We start from the raw sequence: 20782 nt of genomic DNA, 5'->3' as shown, positions 1-20782 counted from the left end.
TGACACAGGTTTGATGAATCTACATCTGGTCAGCGAGGCTGGAGGTGATGTGTGATGCATGGAAAAAAGTCTGTCATAAGGCCCTTATTCAACTCTGACAGTGCAGACAGACAGACAGAGGACCACATCTAGAAGGACTGAACTGATTATGTTATTGAACACTGATTTAATGGAAGACCTACTTTATTATTTTGGGATTTGTCACCAACATAATTTGTCATCTTGTTATAGGATTCTCATTCTTTAGGAAAACATACTTAATATTGAGTGGGTTTTCCATGCTAATGTCATGTACTTTAAGTGCTACATGCAGTTCTCAAGTGTTAAGTCCCGTCTTGTATTGATTAGGTAAAAATGCTATACATTACAAACAACCATACAGCAAAACGTTTTAGTGGCATTACTGACTTCAAGCGGGGCCTTTTTGAAATGCAATTATAAAACATGTTTTATAGTTGATCTGGGTTGAACTGTAATGAAAAATTAAAACGACGGCAGCTTTTAAAAAAAACAATGGAGTGACAAACACACCAGCTGTAATTTCAGTGAACCTGTGGTGTCCTGCTTGTATTCTCAATAATGAGAAACCATTATAAATACAGTTCATGAAGTCCTCTTCCCTCAGGCAGTCTCTACCATATGTCATGCATCCACACATCAGAGGGGGCAACCAATCACTGTCATCTTAAATCAAATTCCTTAAAGCTATTAGATACAGAGCTACCCAACAGCCAAACATTGTAGTTATTCCTCTAAATAAATTGGATATACTGGATAGATTATATAGAGAAATTAGATAGATAGATAGATAGATAGATAGATTTGGATTACTGATTATAGTTAGGTAGATGGATACCTAGCTATCTAGCTTCCTAGATAGATAGATGCTAATATACTACCTGCCCTCAAATTCAACAGCAGTTCTAGGATTAATTTAATCATAAAATCATCTATATATATGTTCTAGCATTGCATACTGGACACACACACATGCACTCTCACACACTAAAGAGGATGAGCGCTTTCAGAAAGCTGAGCAGCTCAATCAAAAGGCTTCTCTAGTGGTTTATCATCAGAGCCAGAGAGCATGCTGGGACATTTAAGGGGTCTTTTGTATAAAGCTCTTAGTGTTGTTCCACTGCTCTGGTGCCATCACAATGTGTATGTGTGTAGATGTGTGAGAAGGGCAGGTGACAACTCTGAACTTCTCTGGGGTGCACTATTGCGTTATTGTGTGTGTGTGTGTGTGTGTGAAGAACGAATGGCTACTCAATAACACTGCCCTTCCCTGGAGCAAAGGTACTTAACCCATATGACACCAGCTATGGCCAAGAGCCACTACTTCAGTATAAATTTTGGCCTGCCTGGCAACAACATGAAAAGACTGTGTAGTTGCGGGTAAGGCCATGAGAAAGTGTGTTTGTGCATTACAGGTCAACTGGGGCACTACAGGGCCTCAAATTACCCTCATTGCTCGAGCTTTTATAGAACTATAACAATAATTGTTCTCAAAGATGCAGTGTTAAGGGCAGCTTTGACCTGCTCCATGACAGGGTTGTTTGTAACTTTATGATGGTGATTTATATGTGATAATGGTTTTAATAATATTGTACCTCACAAGCCCAATCAGGCACTGTTAAGGCTTATTAGGCACACACACACACACACACACACACATTCATGCACACAAACACTGTACTAATGATGGTCTTTTATGAGGTTGTGGGAGATGTGATTTGTAGACTAGGCAATGTGTTGCTTGTACCCACTAAACCATCCCCCCGTCTGTTTGTGATGATTACTGTGCAGCGAGTGTGTTGTGTGTGATTCAGTGCACACACTTGAAGAAGTTTGTGTATGCGCGTTTGATCACTAATTGATACTAGATAAGCATTAAATGTTATACACACTGTTATGACCACAGATCTGGCATTATTATCTGAAATGGAGTAAACAGACTGCTGCCTTCAAAATAAAAGTCCCTAAAATAATATCAGTATGCACCACAATATCTGAGCATTCCTGACCTTGTCACTAAACTCACAAGTCGTAGACTTAGAATTTAGTGTGGATTGGTCCTTAAAGTTGGATGTGAAGAGGACTGAGTGTTCTGTGTTCGCAGTGGGAGACTCTTGCTGGAACTTGGTGCAATTTGGGGATTTGGACCAGCAGAGGTGCTTCATCAATTTGAAACGAGAGACAAGAAAACACTGCGGAGTACAGGAACAGCAGCAGCTGTTGTGATGATATTATCAATAACAGACCATATGAAATGGACAAACTTATAATGATAATATCAGTGCAAACCATTTGTCTTATCCTCTGTCTCTATAGGTCCACAAGACAATATAGCATGCAAAATCATTCTGTGTTAAAGAAAAATGTATACTTTGTTTACAAGTGGGATTGTATTATATTATAATCATGGCCAATATACAGTACCTATTGCACAGGTTAAAGATGTTGTGGATATGGGTGCTCACCTTAACACTAGTGAAGCATTTATCTAATATGCTGGTGAAGAGTGGTGCAATGAACTCCAATCCAAGGTTTGCTTGTGAATTCAATAGTTTCTTGCCGCCGACTCTTCAGTGTCAGATTTCAGAGCTTAGACCACCACAAATACATTCTCAACCCGTGGGAACATTGAAATCTAAAATTAGAAATATCTGCTTTTTAAATAATGTAATAGCTAAAGGGGTAGTTAAAGTTAGTTTACAAATAAACCATATTTGAGAGTAAAATTGAAAGTAATACATGGATGGAGGGCCCTTTGCCATGCAAAAATTGTTGCTTCAGTGAGGCAAAAATTTGAAATGGACCATCCCCTACTACGTCATATCTGAGGGGCAAGAGTTCTGAATGCATGATAAATAATTAAATTATAATAAATAATAAAGTATTACGGACTTAATTTAGATTCTAGGGCATTCTTTTCTCATGTGGCCCTCCATTGAATGCGAGCTCTCTAAATTGGCCTTCAGTCACAAAAATCTTAAAAAGCCCTGGTCTATAAAATGTCTCCTAGCATTGTTATTTTATCTTCAAACTGAAAAAGAATAAACTTGATTGTTACTAAGATTAGAAGGTTAAGTGTGGGTGTATGAGTCTGTGTGTGTGTGAGTGTGTGTAAGCCTGCCTTTGTTTTCTGATGTTGTTTTGTCAGCCTGTCCAGTAACGAACAAGAGATGAAGATGAAAACAGCAGAAAGCAACAGAGAAATGTAGCAGGCTGCTTCAACAACTTGCAGCAGAGATACCTGTCTGCTTTTTGAATATTCCAGCTGGATCACAGATGTGAGTGCTCTATTTGTGGATCACACAGTGACACACAACAACACACAACACTGTACCAAAAAAAGACCAGCCTTCACAACGAAATCTGTGTCACCCTCTACCTCATCATATGACGTAGCTGTTGGGGAGACAGCAAACTGCTTTTTGTGAGATGAGCAGGAAACAGACCATTAGGGTTTCAGAGGCACCCACCCCATCCAAACATTCTGAAAAGCTTTCGAGGCGACACCGTGATTTGCATATTTAGAGTTGATCAAGGAAGGATGGTGTCAGCTTAAAATGTCAGCCCTCAACATGCAGAGTTACACATATATTCTAGGAAAGACAGCTTATGTTCTTGTTCCTACTCTATCCCTGTCTTGTCATCTCTCTGTTGCATTTCTTTCAATCTGTTACATCTTGCATACGTCATATCTTCCACTCACATACTCCACTACCAACACCTTTACTCTCACTGTGCCATGTATGTAACTTCCTAAAAACAGTTTTATATTCCTTTACACTGACACCTTGTATATTACTAGTTAAGCTCACCAGCCACGTATTTCATTTACTTCCACTGACAGTGTTTCCTACTGTAAACTGTATGTGGCACTGACTCACGGTGCACATACAACTGGTAAATGAGCCTAAATGCATTGCCTCTGGAGATAGTTTGGATAATTTATCCATCACACTTGACTGCATTTACATCTGAATTTCATGCCTTTTTGCTTCATCCAAGCAAATTCTGATCAACCATGTATGTTAAAACCAGGAGTAAATGTTGTAATGATGAGGTCTAACATCTCAATTTATTACCTAATGATGGTCAAATTTTGTTCCGTCTCATTTAATTTTAAAGGACAGGAATAAGAAATCCTGTATGCATGTGTGTATGTGTATATACAGTATATGCTTAAAAGGCCCATCAAACATCCATTAGTCAGAGCAGGTCATTAGAGGTCACTGTACAGACTTGCCAGCCATTACAGTCTTCTCATTAGGGCTCCACTAGTCTCATTGAGAACTGCCCTGCTCTGCCCAGTCAAAGTGAGATAAATTATTCATTCATTCCATTATTCACTTTGGATGGCATCAACTCATACACAAATACAGTATTAAAGAAATTACAAAAAATGGTGACACTAAAATCAATTGGCGCCTAGTCATTTGTGGTATCTAAGAATTATCTGAATAAAACTGACACTGAATCATTCCACTTTTTCAAAATTTAGTTAGATAGTATTGTTAAGTGCCCAGGCTGGATCACTTACCTTGAGCTTCTTGACATTAACACAGGGGTCGTTGGAGAAACTTTCTGTATCGGCAATTTGAATGTCTGCTTTCTCCAGCTCATTGGTTAGATCATTCCTCACCTTAGAGAGGAGAGGTGGGAGAGAGAGAGAGAAAGACAGAGAAAGCGCATGAGCATGGTTGATCATTTACTATGTAGGATGTTCAATGCTCTGCTCTTTTCATTTATCATCCAAGCCATTCTTAGTTCTGTGTAGGACTGAGACTATACAATTCTCTTTTCTGCAGACCTAACACTCACTCTTGAAGACAGCTTCATTCTTCTTTCAATCTGCACTAACTGCACTGTACTCAGAGTTGCCGGTTTAAGTCGGTCACTTAAGGTTAAAAGTTACAACAACTGGCAGTGTTTACAGGTGAGAATCCAGGTGGGATCATGTCCTTGTCGCTACACCTCCCACCAAACTTCCTTGTTGTGAGCTAAAAACTACCGGCTCTGTGTATCAGAGGTGACATATGGCCATCCTACACCTTTCACATGCAAACAGCAGGAGTGACAAGGACTGTGGTGCATGAGGAATTGAATTTTGAGAAAAAGGGGGGGAAATGGAGAAAAATCATTCATGTAATCAAAAAATGATTGCCTGTCAAACCAAAATCTATGAATCCATTGATGAACCATAATCAGCCTCACATCCATTAGGTTTAAATATCCCACACACAAATCCCTGAGAGAAAAACACTCAGGTTGTAGTAAAAGCAATTACAGTGTGAATGATTTAGTGAGCATATATATTTCTATTTGCTAAAAACCTACTGTCAGTTCCCCATACATCTCTTAATGTTAATTGTTTTTTTAAATGGTTTTACCACTCCATACATATTAACACTTCCCGTTTTCAGATGTACAGAATGTATGTTTAGTACATACAGTGTGTATAAAGCAATAAAGATAGACAGATGCAGGCTATCTAATGTTCTGAACTGGTGTCTGCATGTTGTACCTTAAACTGTGGATGGAAAGACAGAAAGACAAGCATCTTGGCATTTCAGTATGAGACACATTGACTACTGGAGACATCAAATGGTCATCATTCTGATTTAACTCACTCTGTTCAATGTGGAGTTGTAACGTTCACAATATTCAGTGCGCGTTTGTCACAGTGATACGCATTTGTTTTTCTCAGAATGACACAAGAAAGCACAATTGTATGCTTTAAATTATCTCAACTGGTTATCCAAGGCTTGACAAAAAGCAGACATATGTGTAGTACTATAAAAGTATCTGCAGAAGCTAAACGTCTGCTTTGATGTATTGATTCAATGGAATGGTGGGTAATGGGATCAGAGAAGAAGGAGAACAGAGCAGGTACCCCACCGTGATGGCGAGCTTGAGGTGATTTATCATACTGCCTCTCACTCTCTCTCACCCCTCACAAACACACATACTATGATTCATTCCTCTGGCTCCCCTCAAAGCTGCAATTTCAGAAGAGGCCTTTTTTTCACAGCAGACATTTTGAATTGTCATAGTAGGAAAAGCACAGGTGTAACTAATAACATGAATGATGGCTCTGTTCCATTTAGGTGTTCCAGAAAGGCATGCGAGTGAGCCAGCATGCACAATACCAAGGCCCTGGGAGCACCTAAATGGAATACAGCAATCTTTAATGTTACACCTCTGTTTAACAAGTCAAAATGTCTACTGTGAGAAAGATCTAAAGTTTACATGCTGAGGTTCACTGTTGACATCTCTTTCTCTCTCTTTGGCCAGATTTTTCTGATGTCCTCCAGCCATGCCCCGCAGTCATTGGCCCTTCCACCCCCACCCGAGAGCTTGGCATTAGGGACCATGTTGAGACATCAGAGCTGGTGTGCGCTCAAATGGGCATGCCAAGCTTGGTTGGCAAAGACAACATATAACAGCTAACAGATGAAGGCCCTGTGTGTTTGCCCTATATTTGTCTTTAAATGTGCATGTGTGCCACAGTTTATATCCATATTTATGTGTCCTATATTGCTTCAAATACATATTGATTATTGTCTTGGCAATGAACGGAACGCAACTCATATTTATATACATAGAAATACTGTTCCTTGAGTGATACTTCATCCAAAATCTATATTTAGCTTGACATTTGTTTGTAGTTTCCTTATTGAAAAGGAATGGAGGGTTGGGTCAGCTTGAATTCAAATTTTTTATAATGACAGGTTGTCATGCCTGAGAAAAGGCATCAAAACACCTATAGACACCTTTCAATCCATTCCTGCAGCATATGCTTCCAGTAGAACTTCAGAGAATGGACAGTGAAGATGGATTATGCTGAATGAGTGGTTTAAAAGAATTCTATGGAAATTTTAATATTGTTTTATGCTGTTACAATTTATGATTATTGGAATCAACTGTAAATTTAAGTTGTCCGAAAGAACCTCCCAAGCCTGCAGGGTGTACGCGTTTCATACTCAAAAGATGGATTCCAGGTAGAGTATCACTTCATGAATAGCTACTGCACATCAAAGTGGTGTGAGCATAGTTACAGCAGTTAGCATCCCCAAGGATATAAAACCATGACTGCTGCCACTACCACTGATACCACCATCACTACTATTACTATTGTTACTGCTGTTCAGATTAGTCATTAACTATTTCGTGTAATCATCTAGAAGATTGTTGCCATCTAAAAATCAATGAATCTGAACAACCTCAACTTTAGTTCTCTCATATCTCTAAATAATCACCTCCTCCCCTGGTACCCTGGAGGGAGCTCTAAATCACTCTGTACATCACTTACTCCTGTACAAACATTTGCTCCAATCTACTGTTCGCTGAGCTGAAACAACAGGGAGGACAGAGTGGATCAATACAACCAGGTTTTGCTCTTGAGGAACAATTGCCGTGGTGGTCTGGACAAGCTACAGTGTCCTGTTGTGTTTAGCGTTGATCTAAAAGGCCCGGCTGCTGCAGTGCTAAAAGGAAACTAGCTTGGACAAGAAAGGGATTGCAGCAGGTTAGCTTGGTGGTTGAAGCGGTGTGTTGGAGTAAGCACACAGGTGGATGGAATAACAACCTTCAATCGCATACAAGACAAGACTCTACTGAGACTCTACTGATATACTGATGATATGCAGAGACACAAACATACAGACATACACAAAAACACAAATGCTGACACACAAAGCCATTCACGTCTAAGAAAAAAAGCCCTCGCCACAAGAGGATTTTTATTGGTTTGATTTTGAGTTTCCTCCACTGAGATGGAAAAGGACAAATGCATCTATGTTCTGGTGGACTGAGTTTATTAGAGCGAGGGAGATGGAGGGGAGGGACGGATGGATTGAGGGACGGAAGGAGGGGGAAAGTGAGCAGCTTTACTGCGTAACAAAAACATCCTCTATTGTTTGGGGCAGCCTGGGAATCCCCAGCAGCAAATACAGAAGAGAAATAATCCTACTGCACTTCTGGGCATGCGTGCGTGTGTGCACACACACACACACACACACACACACGATGGACAAAATGACAAAATGTCAGATGCACTCAGTTAGATGTGTGCAATGCATCAGTGTTAACATTGATGCATTAACAAAATATGATTCTATTTATATAGAGAAATTCTTTATCTGCAAACAAACACACACACACACACACACACACACACACACACACATTTACAACCACAAACTAAATTAAGATGAATTGGTGAGCTGAGGAAGTTGAGGGATACCCTGTGATTCTTTGGGGTGTATATATCAGAATGAAGTATCATCACAAATCTACACTGCATGTGGATGTTGTCTTCCATTCCACGGACTGTGTCACACTTGCTCTGCACTGAAACACTGAAACTCTCAAGTTGCAGAAGCTTTTAATATGCATTGCATACTAAGGATTATTTTTATTATCAATCTGTCTGCCGTTAGTTTCTCAATGAATCTTCTGATCTATGAAGTGTCAGAAAATAGTGAATAAGGCCTGTTACAATTTACGAAAACCCAAGATGTCTTCAAATTGCATATTTTGTCCAAAAGATAGTCAGTACTATTGAATCACATAAGACAAAAAACAGCAAAACCTTGCGACTGAGTAGCTGGAAATAGGGAATGTTTTGTATTTTTGCTTGATAAATGATCTAAACAATAAATCAATTATCAAAATAGTTGCTGACTCATTTTCTGTTGATCAATGAATTGTTTCAGCTTTAATAATTTGTACGATTTAAACCTCAGCAATCACACCTTTTAAGCATGATCTCAAGATAAAGTAGGTGCACTGACTTTCATTCAAAGCTGATGTGCTGTGAAGCAATCCACAAACTATTACTGGCTAAACTTGTCATTTGCAACTAAACAAATACACTTGCCACCCCCAAAATAATCACATCCTTCAGGCAACAGACCGATAGACTAAAGTGAGTGCTTGATGCAGACTTAGTGTAGCTTTTGAGGATTCAGATGGTATGACACTGTGAGACAGACAGCGTGGTCTAACCTCAAATCATTTCCAGGCACATTCACCCTTTGCAGTGACAGGTATGACTGCATGTGTGTGTCTATCTGTCTGTCTGAGGTTTGTGCATGTGTATCTACACTTTCATAATGTATTTGTGTGTCCCCCGGTAGATTTACAGCAAGAGAGACAAAACAGAGGATGTGAAATATACATTTTCATACAATTTGGGTTTTACAAATGTGACGGCAATGGCAATGTGATGGGGTCTTTGCACACATCTGTCTCTCATATTGTGTCCTACATCACCATAGAAATCGTCATGCAAATCCCAGAGTTCAGACTATAATACCAGTCATGTGCTTATACAAACTAGCGTGACAAATGGTTGTGCCACAGCCTGATGACAAGTTCTCGAATGGCTTCCTCTCATGGCTTTACATGCCCTGTACAATGGCATGAATGAGTCATTCTGGAGAGGAATTTATACAACATTACATGGTTATTTGTAATGAACAGTGGCTGATGGCTTAAGACAAATTATGAAATGCACAAACAAGGCCAACAACCAAGCAATTTTTAGATTGTAAGCAAGATTTCTGTGACAGGGAGAGAACGACAGAGAGGAACCGAGAGAGAGAGTGGATGCTGAGGGTGTAAGTTCTGTTAAATGTATCAGTATTCATAGTGTAAGTAAACACTTGAGCTCAGAGAGTTCCAGGCAGAGGACAGAGTCCTAATCCTGTCCTCAGTCAGGTCTGTCATCTGACTGACTGATGATGGCTGCTCTGTTCCCGGGTGAGCCCTGTTTGTCTGGCAATCTCAATAACGTTGATTGCTGTGTGTGTGTGTGTGTGTGTGTGTGTGTGTGTGTGTGTGTGTGTGTGTGTGTGTGTGTGTGGACTAACACCGTCACACTAGCAAATACCTAGACTTTACTCATTCTCATCTCTCACTACACCACATATTAATGGAACATCAGTGTCCATCCACAAACAGGGTGTGTGTGTCCGTGTGTGTGTGCTGCAATGGTGCCCAAAAATGGAAGTGACGAGCTGGCTTTCGGTTACAGGTTACAGTCCCAGGGGTCACCATACTGTATGTATATGTGTGTGTGTTTGTGTGTGTGTGTGGTGTGCATGCCACTGACTGAATCCTTAGCATGTGTTACATAACATTAACCTTGTGAGCAGTCTCCCTGGGAAACAGCACTGCATATCAGTAGGAGAGAAAGCATGACAGGGAGTGAAAAAGCGAGAAAGAGAGATGTAGAGGTGGTGGAGATGTCAGTAGTATACTCATTATGCAGATACATGTGTGCATGTGCGTGCACACATGCATACTGTATATATAGTACAATACCTATTAGGGATATTCCTAAATCCAAATACAATACTCGACAGAGCACAAATAAACCTTTTAAATCATGTAGTACTTGTTTTTTTCCCCACATTTGTTTAGTATAATTTGTTTTCAAAAGCCCCTAATTTTTTGAAGCATTCAATAATGTTGTGGTTCTTCCTCTCCTACAGGCAGCTGCTGGTCCATTAATTTCAGTACAATTTGGAAATCAACTTGCAGAGACACAAAACTTTCCTGACCTGGGTCATTTTGTACAATGCATATATGTTGTTTTGTCTTTTTTAGGATAGCTCTTTGAATGCTGTATTGCAATGCAGCTACATGAGCTGACTCGTTTGAAAAGTCTATTATAGAAGTAAGATTTCCACAGGATTTCTGGAAATCCAGGTTATCTGGAAAGCTGTAGGAGTCTCGTCCAGTTTGCCCCAATATACATTGTTTTGCACGAGTGCTCGTTTCCCCAAATCTCTACAACGGAAGGTGGCAAGTACAAAGTTAGCATGACCCATAGAGCCACAATGGCCACATTTATGGGAAATAAGGCAGGTTGAAATGAAACTGGATTATTCTTTAATGGAACAGTGTCATCTGTATAAAAAGGTAACAAATAGACTCATAATGCAATCTATTGTTATTTTTGTTTTTCTATTCTCTCGCAGTATACAAACAACATTTACTACTTCGCATCTCATGAACCATTTGTCTTGCTACACACTATCGTGAGTTCCCGATGCACTAAAAACTGGCGTGTTCTGAACTTCACAGAGGATTGTACAAATCATGAAGTACAGAACCGATGCTTGCATATTTGTAAATCAGGATTAGAGGCCAATCTCGTGGAAGGTTGATTGAATCGGGCCGCCCGTCTTCCTCCCGTCCTAAGCCCCTTGGCACTTTCAGGAGGGGAGAGATAAAGGGATTTGGGCTCTCTAAGATTTGCAGTGAGACTTCTTATACACCCCCCACCTCCACCTCCCACCCCCAGCTGCTGAGCAGATTGTTTTCAACCTGGGCCTCGAGGCAAGAGCTCACAATATGTTTCTCAAATTCGTTCTTTCAATACCTCTGGCATGGCTTTTTTTAACTGAATGTTCCTGTGTCGCTGATGTGATATAACGTGCCATGAGTTTGAGTTGGTATCTAAAGGCATGGAAAATGCATATGTTGCATTGATGTTCAACCCTACCACAAACAGGAATATCTTTGTCTCACTAGTCACCAGTATAACTGATGATTTTAACTTTTAATATCTTTTGTTAATAGTTTCAGTTAATTAACTGATTGGATTGTCATATCTTCTATTTATTTTATAGTTCTAAAAAGCTGCTAGACACTCTGCAATAATAGAGGAGAGGACTTTTTCTTGGAGAATGCCCTCCTATTCCCGAGCTGAAATTCAACTTACCATGACATCCAAAATAAGTCCTCTTACTTTATAATGTATTTCAGTGCCAACAATATCACCAAGTTAGCTACAAGTGCTGAGTCAATGCAGATTAAATAGACTGAGTGGTGCTTTCTGACTACTGAAAAGGACAGGGACATTAAACTACACTCCAGATGGAATCTGGTAAATGAATTAAATCTCATATGTAAACATTAACTTATATTCCAAAAGTTGTACTCTGATATCTGCTCTCATCTGTTTCGCTAGTACAAAAGTGGATGAAACACTATTTCTTCTTTATTTCCAGCCAGCAAATAGTTTTTATTCATTACTAAAGACATTAATACATAATGTAAGTGGTAGGAATAAGCTCCTATTTTAGTATCAAAAATTTATATCTTCACATTTCCTCAGAATCGTGAAGAATCCATCCATGGAGTTTCACGTGGGTGGAAAAATATTAATTCAGTCAACTAGTGGAATTTAATTTTGCTACCCACTCAAATCACGTTGGCATCATCTGAATGGAAATTGTAAAAAAAAAAAATGCCAATCATTGTTCAGTACTGATACTACTGTATATGACAAGATAGAAATGCCCCTGACTGAGAATATATTCAGTGTTTTAGAATAGTGAGATGTTAACCTTCACCTTCAGAACATAAAAAAGTGGTATGAGGATGTCAAGACTGGAATTAACAAAACTACACTGACTTGAACAACTCCTGTACAACAGAAAAACACCTGTAAACACATAAGTGCTGTTTTAATACAGTTGCAAATAGATGTCCACTGGACATGGTTCACTGTGAAGACTCTGTGTGGCAAAGCTGATAATACAAAACCATGTTATTAAATATTTACATGTCCACTAGCTTTATATTTATGTATCTGGTCTACTTTCTTGACTTGTAAAAGTTTTATGAATGCAGTATTTATGGACAATAAATACATAAACAGAGAGAAACTGGAACCATGGAACTATACGGTTGCCCCTAATATCTTTATGTACAGAAAACTGAGGTTGCAGTGCATTCTGATGGAAAACTATCTCTGCATCAAATCTGCAATACTTCAGATTACATCAAAAGTGGGTCTCATTTCCTGTGCATGCTCTCTGTAGCATATCACTACACAACTCCAGGTTTCACTGGCAACTTTTGTAAAAGTTTACATATTAAAATGTAGTTTCTTTAAAGAATGAACAAGGAACACTGACCTCTGAGAACCTCTGAACATCCTGTGTGAGGGTCCCCACGCGGCTCCAGTTGTAGTAGTTGAGGAACTTCACTACTGCTGGGTTCACAGCGTTGTCTGATGGGACGGTGCGGAAGAAGTTGGGGTACTTTTTCTTGTCTGCCAGAACTGGGGTTGTTGCTGCAAAGGACAGCTGGAACGACAAAAGAGAGACAAATACAGTGAGCTTCAAGTCTGTCTGTTAAATACAACAGTCATAAATAATCCTGGCAACAAACTGTCAGATTGTGCTGGTGTCACTTGAACTGTTGGTACATTAGCCTTGTTAAGTACTGTGTCACTGAACCTAATGTACTGAATTACAAATCTCAAGTCTGCCCTTGCTTTGGTCAGTGGTCTCCGTCAATTCAGGGACTAATGGCAGTGCAGCCGTGGTGAATGTGCACACACACATTCATAGTCTAAGGGTGTGAACAAATCAACTCTGTCAAATTACTTCAAATGTCAGCGAAAGCCCCTTCAGTGTGTAACTATAAATAGATCTGTAAATATTGGGTAGCTATTGATAACCCCTGTATGCATGACCTTTCATACTGTGCCTCTGTGTGTGTGTGTGTGTGTGTGTGTGTCTTGGACTATGTATAGGTGTATAAGTCCCTTTTTGTGTGTTTGCGTATGTTTTGATGGTGAGAGAAAAGCAGCTTAGCAATATGATTCATCTCTGGGTTGTTAAGTTAAAAGCATTTCCGTTCTTCACATGTAAGCAGTTTGAATCAGATTCCCAACACGCACACACCTAAGAATAACCTCAAACACTAATTGCCTTTTTACACACACACATTATTCAGTTCAACCACTGCAACCTAAGCAAATTTGAAGCACATCTCCTGTAACTCAATTCATGTTCAAAAAAAGGAGAGTATATCAAACTTTGAAAGGCAAACTTTATTTTCCAGAGCATTAGCACGCTAATGAACTAAATATGATGCAGTAGGCATGAAACCTCACTGAATGCAATATAGTTGGAAAAGTTGGAGTGTGTAACTAAAGCTGATACTGGTCTGGTGAAAGCAGCTAAGATTTATTGAGCAATTAATATAGTGCAAGCATGCTCATGAAACATGATGAGAATGTCTACAAAAGTGTATTCCACTGGTGTTATACAATGTTGGAGGCTGAAAATTGTTCAAATTTGGCCTTTCTCATCAGTGTTTTTCCATTGCCACTCTAAAACATATAATGTATAAAGCCCCCTCTCTCTCTAAAACACACACAGATGCTATCACCACCCACAGTCACAATTGTCCTCATTTCCACCCATTCAACCTTTCATTTGTCATTTCCATGCTAATCAAGTTTTGCTCTCTCTCTTCCGCTTTGTAGCATATTTTCAACAATAGGTCACTAATGTTCTCCAGAGGCAAAAATGGCTGTAATTAATTTTTGCATTAAGATTAGAATTTGCAAGCCTGTACAAGGAGTATGCGCTAGAAGAGACAAAGATCTTCCACTTTATTGTTTACACTTTATACAGTTTGAATGGCTTCATAAATAACTGTTATTGGCAGCATCATTGTATTATATATTTAGGACTGTAACTAATATGTGTGCTATATAAACAACCTTGTAGTCGTTTTGCAAACAAAGTCAGTCAGAAAAGGTACAGACATGTCTGTGGTATTATACAGACATCTTTAACAAACACCAAAAAGACATTTGTAAACATGGATAACTTTCAGAGCAGAGGTCTGAAAGGGGTAGGCACTAGCAGCTGAGCTGAGATAATAAGGCACCACGCTCTATTTTCAATGTCCTATCTGTGGTAATATAATGAGCGATATGAATCAGTGCAGGGTTAATTACATACTTTGTAGAGATTAAGCAGAACTTGTGATTCAAGATAGCGATCAACACAAGGATATTATAATTCTGACTGAGACCAAGAGGTATGCCAGTAGATTTCCTAAAAGTGTGCTAAAGGCTTAAGGAGTTCAAGCACCTCCTAACTTTAGGGATGACTGTGATCTTCTCATTAAGCCTCTATCCACTTCTAGACATCTTCACTACTCATTAATCACAGTACTGCTGGTATAATTGTACACTCATTGAAACCTGATTACCACTGAAAATGTACCGTAACATGGTTGAAAGGAGAGTAACTGACTTAGAATGACAGAAATGTGAAAACTTAACTAAAGGATCCAAGGGCATTAAAAAGTCAAACATAATTTTAGATACCAGGACTGACAGTCCCAGGAATGTACGTTATGGTGTAAGATAGCATGACAGCTATGATAGTCCAGTTTAACTTGACTTGACTGTATTGGGCAGAAATACAGGCAAATCAAAATAGATTTTTGACTTACAGGTAACATTAAAGATTATCAAAGAATCTCCATGAATGACACGAGTATTTCCATTTAAGAGTGTTGTCCTCCGTATACAGTTAGCAGAAAAATGAACCGAAATTGCAGGCCTGCCTTTTTTTACACCCTCACCCTCTATGTTATCAGCTGAGCCATATCACTGAATCCCAAATCCACAAGTCTTCACCAAACCAGCAGGAAACCCTCGCTTTGGCCCACTAAATCACCACTTTCTGCACAGACCCACAGGGGTTTGTGTTCATACATCAACGAGACAGGCTTTTAAAACAACACATGGATTACAGCCATCAATTAAGCAGGAAGAAAGGCCTTTATCTTGCTACCACTGCTAAATCCAAAATCACCCACCAGTCTTAGAGGGCTTCAAGGGGTCTTTCCAGCATTGCCATAATCTCCGTTTAGCTAAGGCTGTTTGCTATACCCACACTGGGAAATTCTTCTATGGATCTTTACTAAGACCTAGTGATCTTCTCAAACCAAATTGATTGCACCAGTTCTCTCACGACTGTACTGGGAAGAGGCTTCGTGGTCAGAAGAAGCTCCACAACCTTATCTCAACCTTTCACCCTTAGGTGTTTTAGATTTGCCTGGGTTATGATGTTTTGTAGGAGTTGTTTTTGCTTTTGGCACAGTTTTATTTGTTTCATGTGTTACAACACTACACTGAACTGAGAATCCCAGAAGAAAATACAGAAAAATATATTGACCAATAAACACACATGCTGAATGAAAAACTTTATTGGTGCTACAGGTGCTAGTTATCCATTTGGTTTTCTTTTGAAGGGAAAATAACATAAATGTAGATTTGGGTCATGAGCTGTGCAAATGCAAAAATGTCAGTGATAAAGTTTTAAAACCATAAAACATAAAAACCAACAATGAATGATTACTTCCTCAGATTATTAAATTTATTTACTCTTGCAGGTAAAACCCAGTCATGCAGTAACCTTTCAGGTTCATTGAATATGATGCAATCAGATGTGTATGAGTAATTCTAATATTTAGAATTATTTACTTGTATTTATTAATCAAACTAACTGTTGACTCAAGATCAATTGGCCCCTTTGCTGTGTGTCAAAATGGACCATGGAAAGCAGCAATATTTAAGTATTAATGACATCAGGCAAGTTTCCCCATTTGTTTCATGTCAGAGCAAAATCTAGGACAGTTACAAAAATATGTCTTGTTTGGCCACTGAATACAGGTCAGCTGATGTGCACAATTTTCTTTTCTGACATCTCAAACAAGTCAACCTCTATAGGTCAATCCAAGTCAGCTATAGCAGAATTTTGTAAGGACAGTGTATTAAGACAGCCAAGATGAGAGGGAGCTCCAATGTATTATTTAAAGAATAGGCTAGTCTTTATCTAACTCAGAACAGCCTTTTTCAGTGGAAAAGCCAAAAATAGTTCCATATCACACATCTGAGAGTAGTGGCTTATGTAAGAGGGTTTTAAAGAGGACCGGCACAAATAGGATGGTCTACACCAGTGTCAGATTTACACATGCTGTGTGCACGTACACACAGATCACGCACAGGTTAAGGCACATGCAACCACACACTCTCTAACCACAGATCTCTCTGATATGCACAAACTACAGCAGCCTTCCTTTGCCAGTAGTAATTAAAACTGTGGCAATGGGCTCCAGGCAGCTTCTCTCACTACAAGGTCACAGAGGCTCTCAGTAATATGACTGAAGATCTGTCTCGCACCACTGAGACATAACGTTTTTGTGAAGACTTGAGGTGAATCACTGATACCATCAATGGTGATCTATTCAGACATTCTGTACACACACTTATCACATCTATTTGAAGTGCGTACAAAAGCTCTCCGTCTGGGCTTATTCAAGTCACAATCAAACTAGTTTTATGTTTATTCATGGACGAAAAGTGTGAGAGGGGTCCAGAATAGAAAATAAGAGGTACAGAGAGACTGCTGTTTCAAAAGGTATACCACAAGTGAATAAGGTTTGAATCAGATTCCATGACATTTAACTGAGTAAATGGATGACATTTCAAAGTCAATCACCAACTGATTCTTTGTAGGGCTTTAAGACATGCAATTGTCATGACAGCTGTCCAGGGTACTGATTCTGGAGCTGTCCTGAGCTGACATTAGTGCCAGTAGGCTAGAATCCCACTGGCAGGGATATATGAGCAATAGTTTGCCTTGACTGATCAGCCTCATCATTTGCCTCACATGTTAAGCTCACTACATATACCATATTGTTCCAGATCCTGGTTGCTGAGTCTTGGAGACCCCAATGGCAGCCCAATGTTTGTGGTTCAGTTAGTTTTCCCTGCCTATACTGACAGTAGCATTTCTTGTTTTTGTGTTGACTTCAGCAAATAAATATATAAAGTTTTTGAAGCCTGAATAATACCAAAGTATTTGATGAATAAAACATATATAAAGTTTTTGAAGCATGAATAATACCGAAGTATTGGACGAATAAAACATATATAAAGTTTTTGAAGTCTGAATAATACCAAAGTATTGGACGAATAAAACTTTTGCTATGATGATGGTGCTTAATGTAAAATCAGGGAATCACAATTCATCTTGAGGTGAACAAGAGAGTTGGTGCCAAATTGGAAATGGAAAGGTCAGGAGATCATCAAAGTCACTAGGATTCATCATCTGGGAACCATAAATGCATGAACAAAATGTTATGGTAATCCATCCAATAGTTTCTGAGATATTTTAGTCTGGCCCAAAGTGGTGGTCCAATTGCCCGACCGACAGACCGACATTGCCATTGCCATCCACAGAGCCATGCTCAGCTCAGTAAATTGACGGTCCATTTGAAAGAAGTTATAACTGCTTCGCACTTAGTTGGTTATTAGTGCTCTTTGCAGGAGTTAGGTGTTGTGAGTCAGTGGGTGAAATAAAGGTGGTTTGTCTTTCTGACCACGTTATAACACAGCTGCAGAAGATTGTTGCAGCTAAAGACCTCAATATAGTTGTTCAAGCCTTTATTACCAACATCCACTCTTCAATATACCTGCCTGATTTGGCATGGGATTGGGAATCAGTGGTGCATAAATTAAAGGCAACAAGCCTTACAAACTATCCTAGCACGAGCAGTTTGAAGGAGAAATGAGGAAGATCCAAGAGTGTGTCTAATCACATTGACGGATCTAATAGCATTGATTGGTCCAAGCGGGACTGCTTCGCAATAGGATCTTCTGGTGCTAATTGTGTGGTTGGCCTTTGAATAATGAAGTGGCTATCATGGAGAGGCTACATAAAAAATGAATGGTGGGTAAATATCAGCTCACTCACAGCACTTAGCTCATGCCTTTCATGTTCATCATACCAAAGGTGTTATATCTAATCTAAAACTGTGGATTAGTAATCTGACAGTGTCACCAATGTATTCTACGCAAAAATAAAGAGACACAAAAATTGTTTATATGCCTCACACAGAAAGGAGTGCGAGGCAGAATTTATTCTATAATAATTCTTCCAAATGCATAAATTCACCACTTATCCAGTAACAAGTATTTAAAAACAAGATGTCACTCTTTGATCAAGTATCTAGGTACAAATATCGATAAGACCATAACTTTTGTGGAAAAGCATGATCAATATTTCAACAACACACTGACAACCTACAAAACATCCAAAAATAAGCACTGCTCCTCACTTTAACACTTCCTATCTCTACAGTTTCACCTTACAAATTCTAATATGAATTTCAAAATGTCTAGCTGTTGTTCTCTGAACATTTCCAGCTTTCTGGTATAGATAAAATACAAATATCCTGCAGTAAACACTAATGGGCAATCAATAAGACATGATTAGAAGGTCACACAGAGGTAACACATAATGTGATGAATGACTTCACACACTATCATTGATATTCAATCCAGTGGCAAACTTGACAGGAAGCTTGTCAACAGCAAGTAAATTCAACATACCACTGAAGGAGGTGATACTCATGAGACAAAATACTCAAATTCTATGTTTTGCAACATTATTGATCCCCCAAAAAGAAAAATAAGTGGTTATTATGAATTTCCCATAATGCCCATATTTTTGAGGGGTAATCTGAGGCCACAATGAATTTTACACAAATGCAGTCAAGTTACCTGAGTGAGACCTTGATTGGATGCATCCCAGAATAGCACACTTTGGAGAGGTGCTTTGAGGCAACTTCAGCAAGTTATAAAACTGAAAGGAAAGGTTTCATAATCGCAAGGGATAGTATTAAACAACTTCAAACGCTCAACCCACCCGTGCCTATTATTTCTACCTTCGCCCACAACACAAGAGATTCAAAGCCCATCCATCCTGACGGAGCCCAGAGACCCCGTGCAGAGTAATAGCTAGGTAATAGTAGTGCTGTTGATCAGGAAGCACCGAGGTGGTCCTGGGGTTTATTCAATATTCAAGAGAGGCATTTGGTGCACCGTGGGAGCACCCAGCTGGAGAGGTGGCAGTAGGGGAGAAGCTTTGGACCCCACACCGACCACATCCAGAACTCATTAGCACCAGGATGGAGGAGGGAGTAAGAGATGAATATTGTAGGTAGATGGTGGAGGGATTGAGTGAGGGGCCCAGTGGTGATAAAAGAGTCAGATATGGAGGTGGGAAGAAAATGGAGGGATACAGACAAATAGGCAATCTGAACAAGGGAAAGAAAAAAGATGATAGGAATTATGAGCCAGTCATCAAGTGCTGCCATCTGATTATTGATTTTATACTACATAGTGAAGCTGGTGTCTGTGGGCTGCACAAGTATAAGCAGACAATGCACACATACAGTATTTATGCATATATACACGTAATACTTGATTAACATATGGCTCAGTTAAGAATGTGTTGGAGGAAAACAGCAAACCATTGTCTCCAATTGTGGAAAGGGATGCAATGCACTGCATTGAAGTCATCTCATTTTAAAGTTGGGGGTTGAATGGAGACGAGTGAATCTGCTTGACTCCACTGTAATTTAGCTCTGCGATGTGAGAGTAATGGAGAACATATTGCTACATGGATAGACTACTAGCAGAGAGATCAGATGCACTAATAGCACACAGAGAAGTGGCTTCAGGTCCACACCATGCCCAGTAGGATAGAGAAATTATACCTTCCTACACGGGCATGTGTGAGTGTACAGTCACAGATGTCTTTCTCTCTTTATTCCTATCTCTTTTTTTAGAAAACTCTTAAACTCATTACACAGGTAGCCCTCCTCTGTTGCTGGTACAAGTATCAATACAAAACAAAATGTCAAATGTACTCACACATAAACAATGAATAAATTAATCTTTAATGGAATGAACTGTGTTCCACTGCTACAGTAGGTAATACATTAGACAGAAATCTTCACATGTAAAGCAGCAATTTAATTTTGTTAGTTTGTACTCACAATTTACTTCAATCATTCAATCATTAAAATCACAATACAAATCGATCAAAAATGTATAAAGAATCAAAAGTCACCCTGCCCTACTCAGACA

The 20782-nt window shown here is 39.2% G+C and overlaps 1 protein-coding gene across 1 annotated transcript in view; it reads right to left on the bottom strand.

Annotated features, from left to right (window-relative positions):
* Nucleotides 1–20782, bottom strand: part of gabbr2 (gamma-aminobutyric acid (GABA) B receptor, 2) — a 178246-nt gene that overhangs the window by 76253 nt on the left and 81211 nt on the right. The window contains exons 3-4 of the mRNA XM_044171980.1: nucleotides 12948–13118; nucleotides 4553–4654 (exon numbers count right to left, since the gene is read on the bottom strand). Of these exons, the coding sequence (XP_044027915.1) occupies nucleotides 4553–4654; nucleotides 12948–13118 (273 nt within the window). The remainder of the gene's footprint in view (nucleotides 1–4552; nucleotides 4655–12947; nucleotides 13119–20782) is intronic.

This window comes from Siniperca chuatsi, linkage group LG17, assembly GCF_020085105.1.
Source record: "Siniperca chuatsi isolate FFG_IHB_CAS linkage group LG17, ASM2008510v1, whole genome shotgun sequence".
Taxonomy (NCBI): domain Eukaryota; kingdom Metazoa; phylum Chordata; class Actinopteri; order Centrarchiformes; family Sinipercidae; genus Siniperca; species Siniperca chuatsi.
The sequence above is the reverse complement of the archived record's forward strand: the minus strand, read 5'-3'. Positions and strand labels throughout refer to the sequence as shown.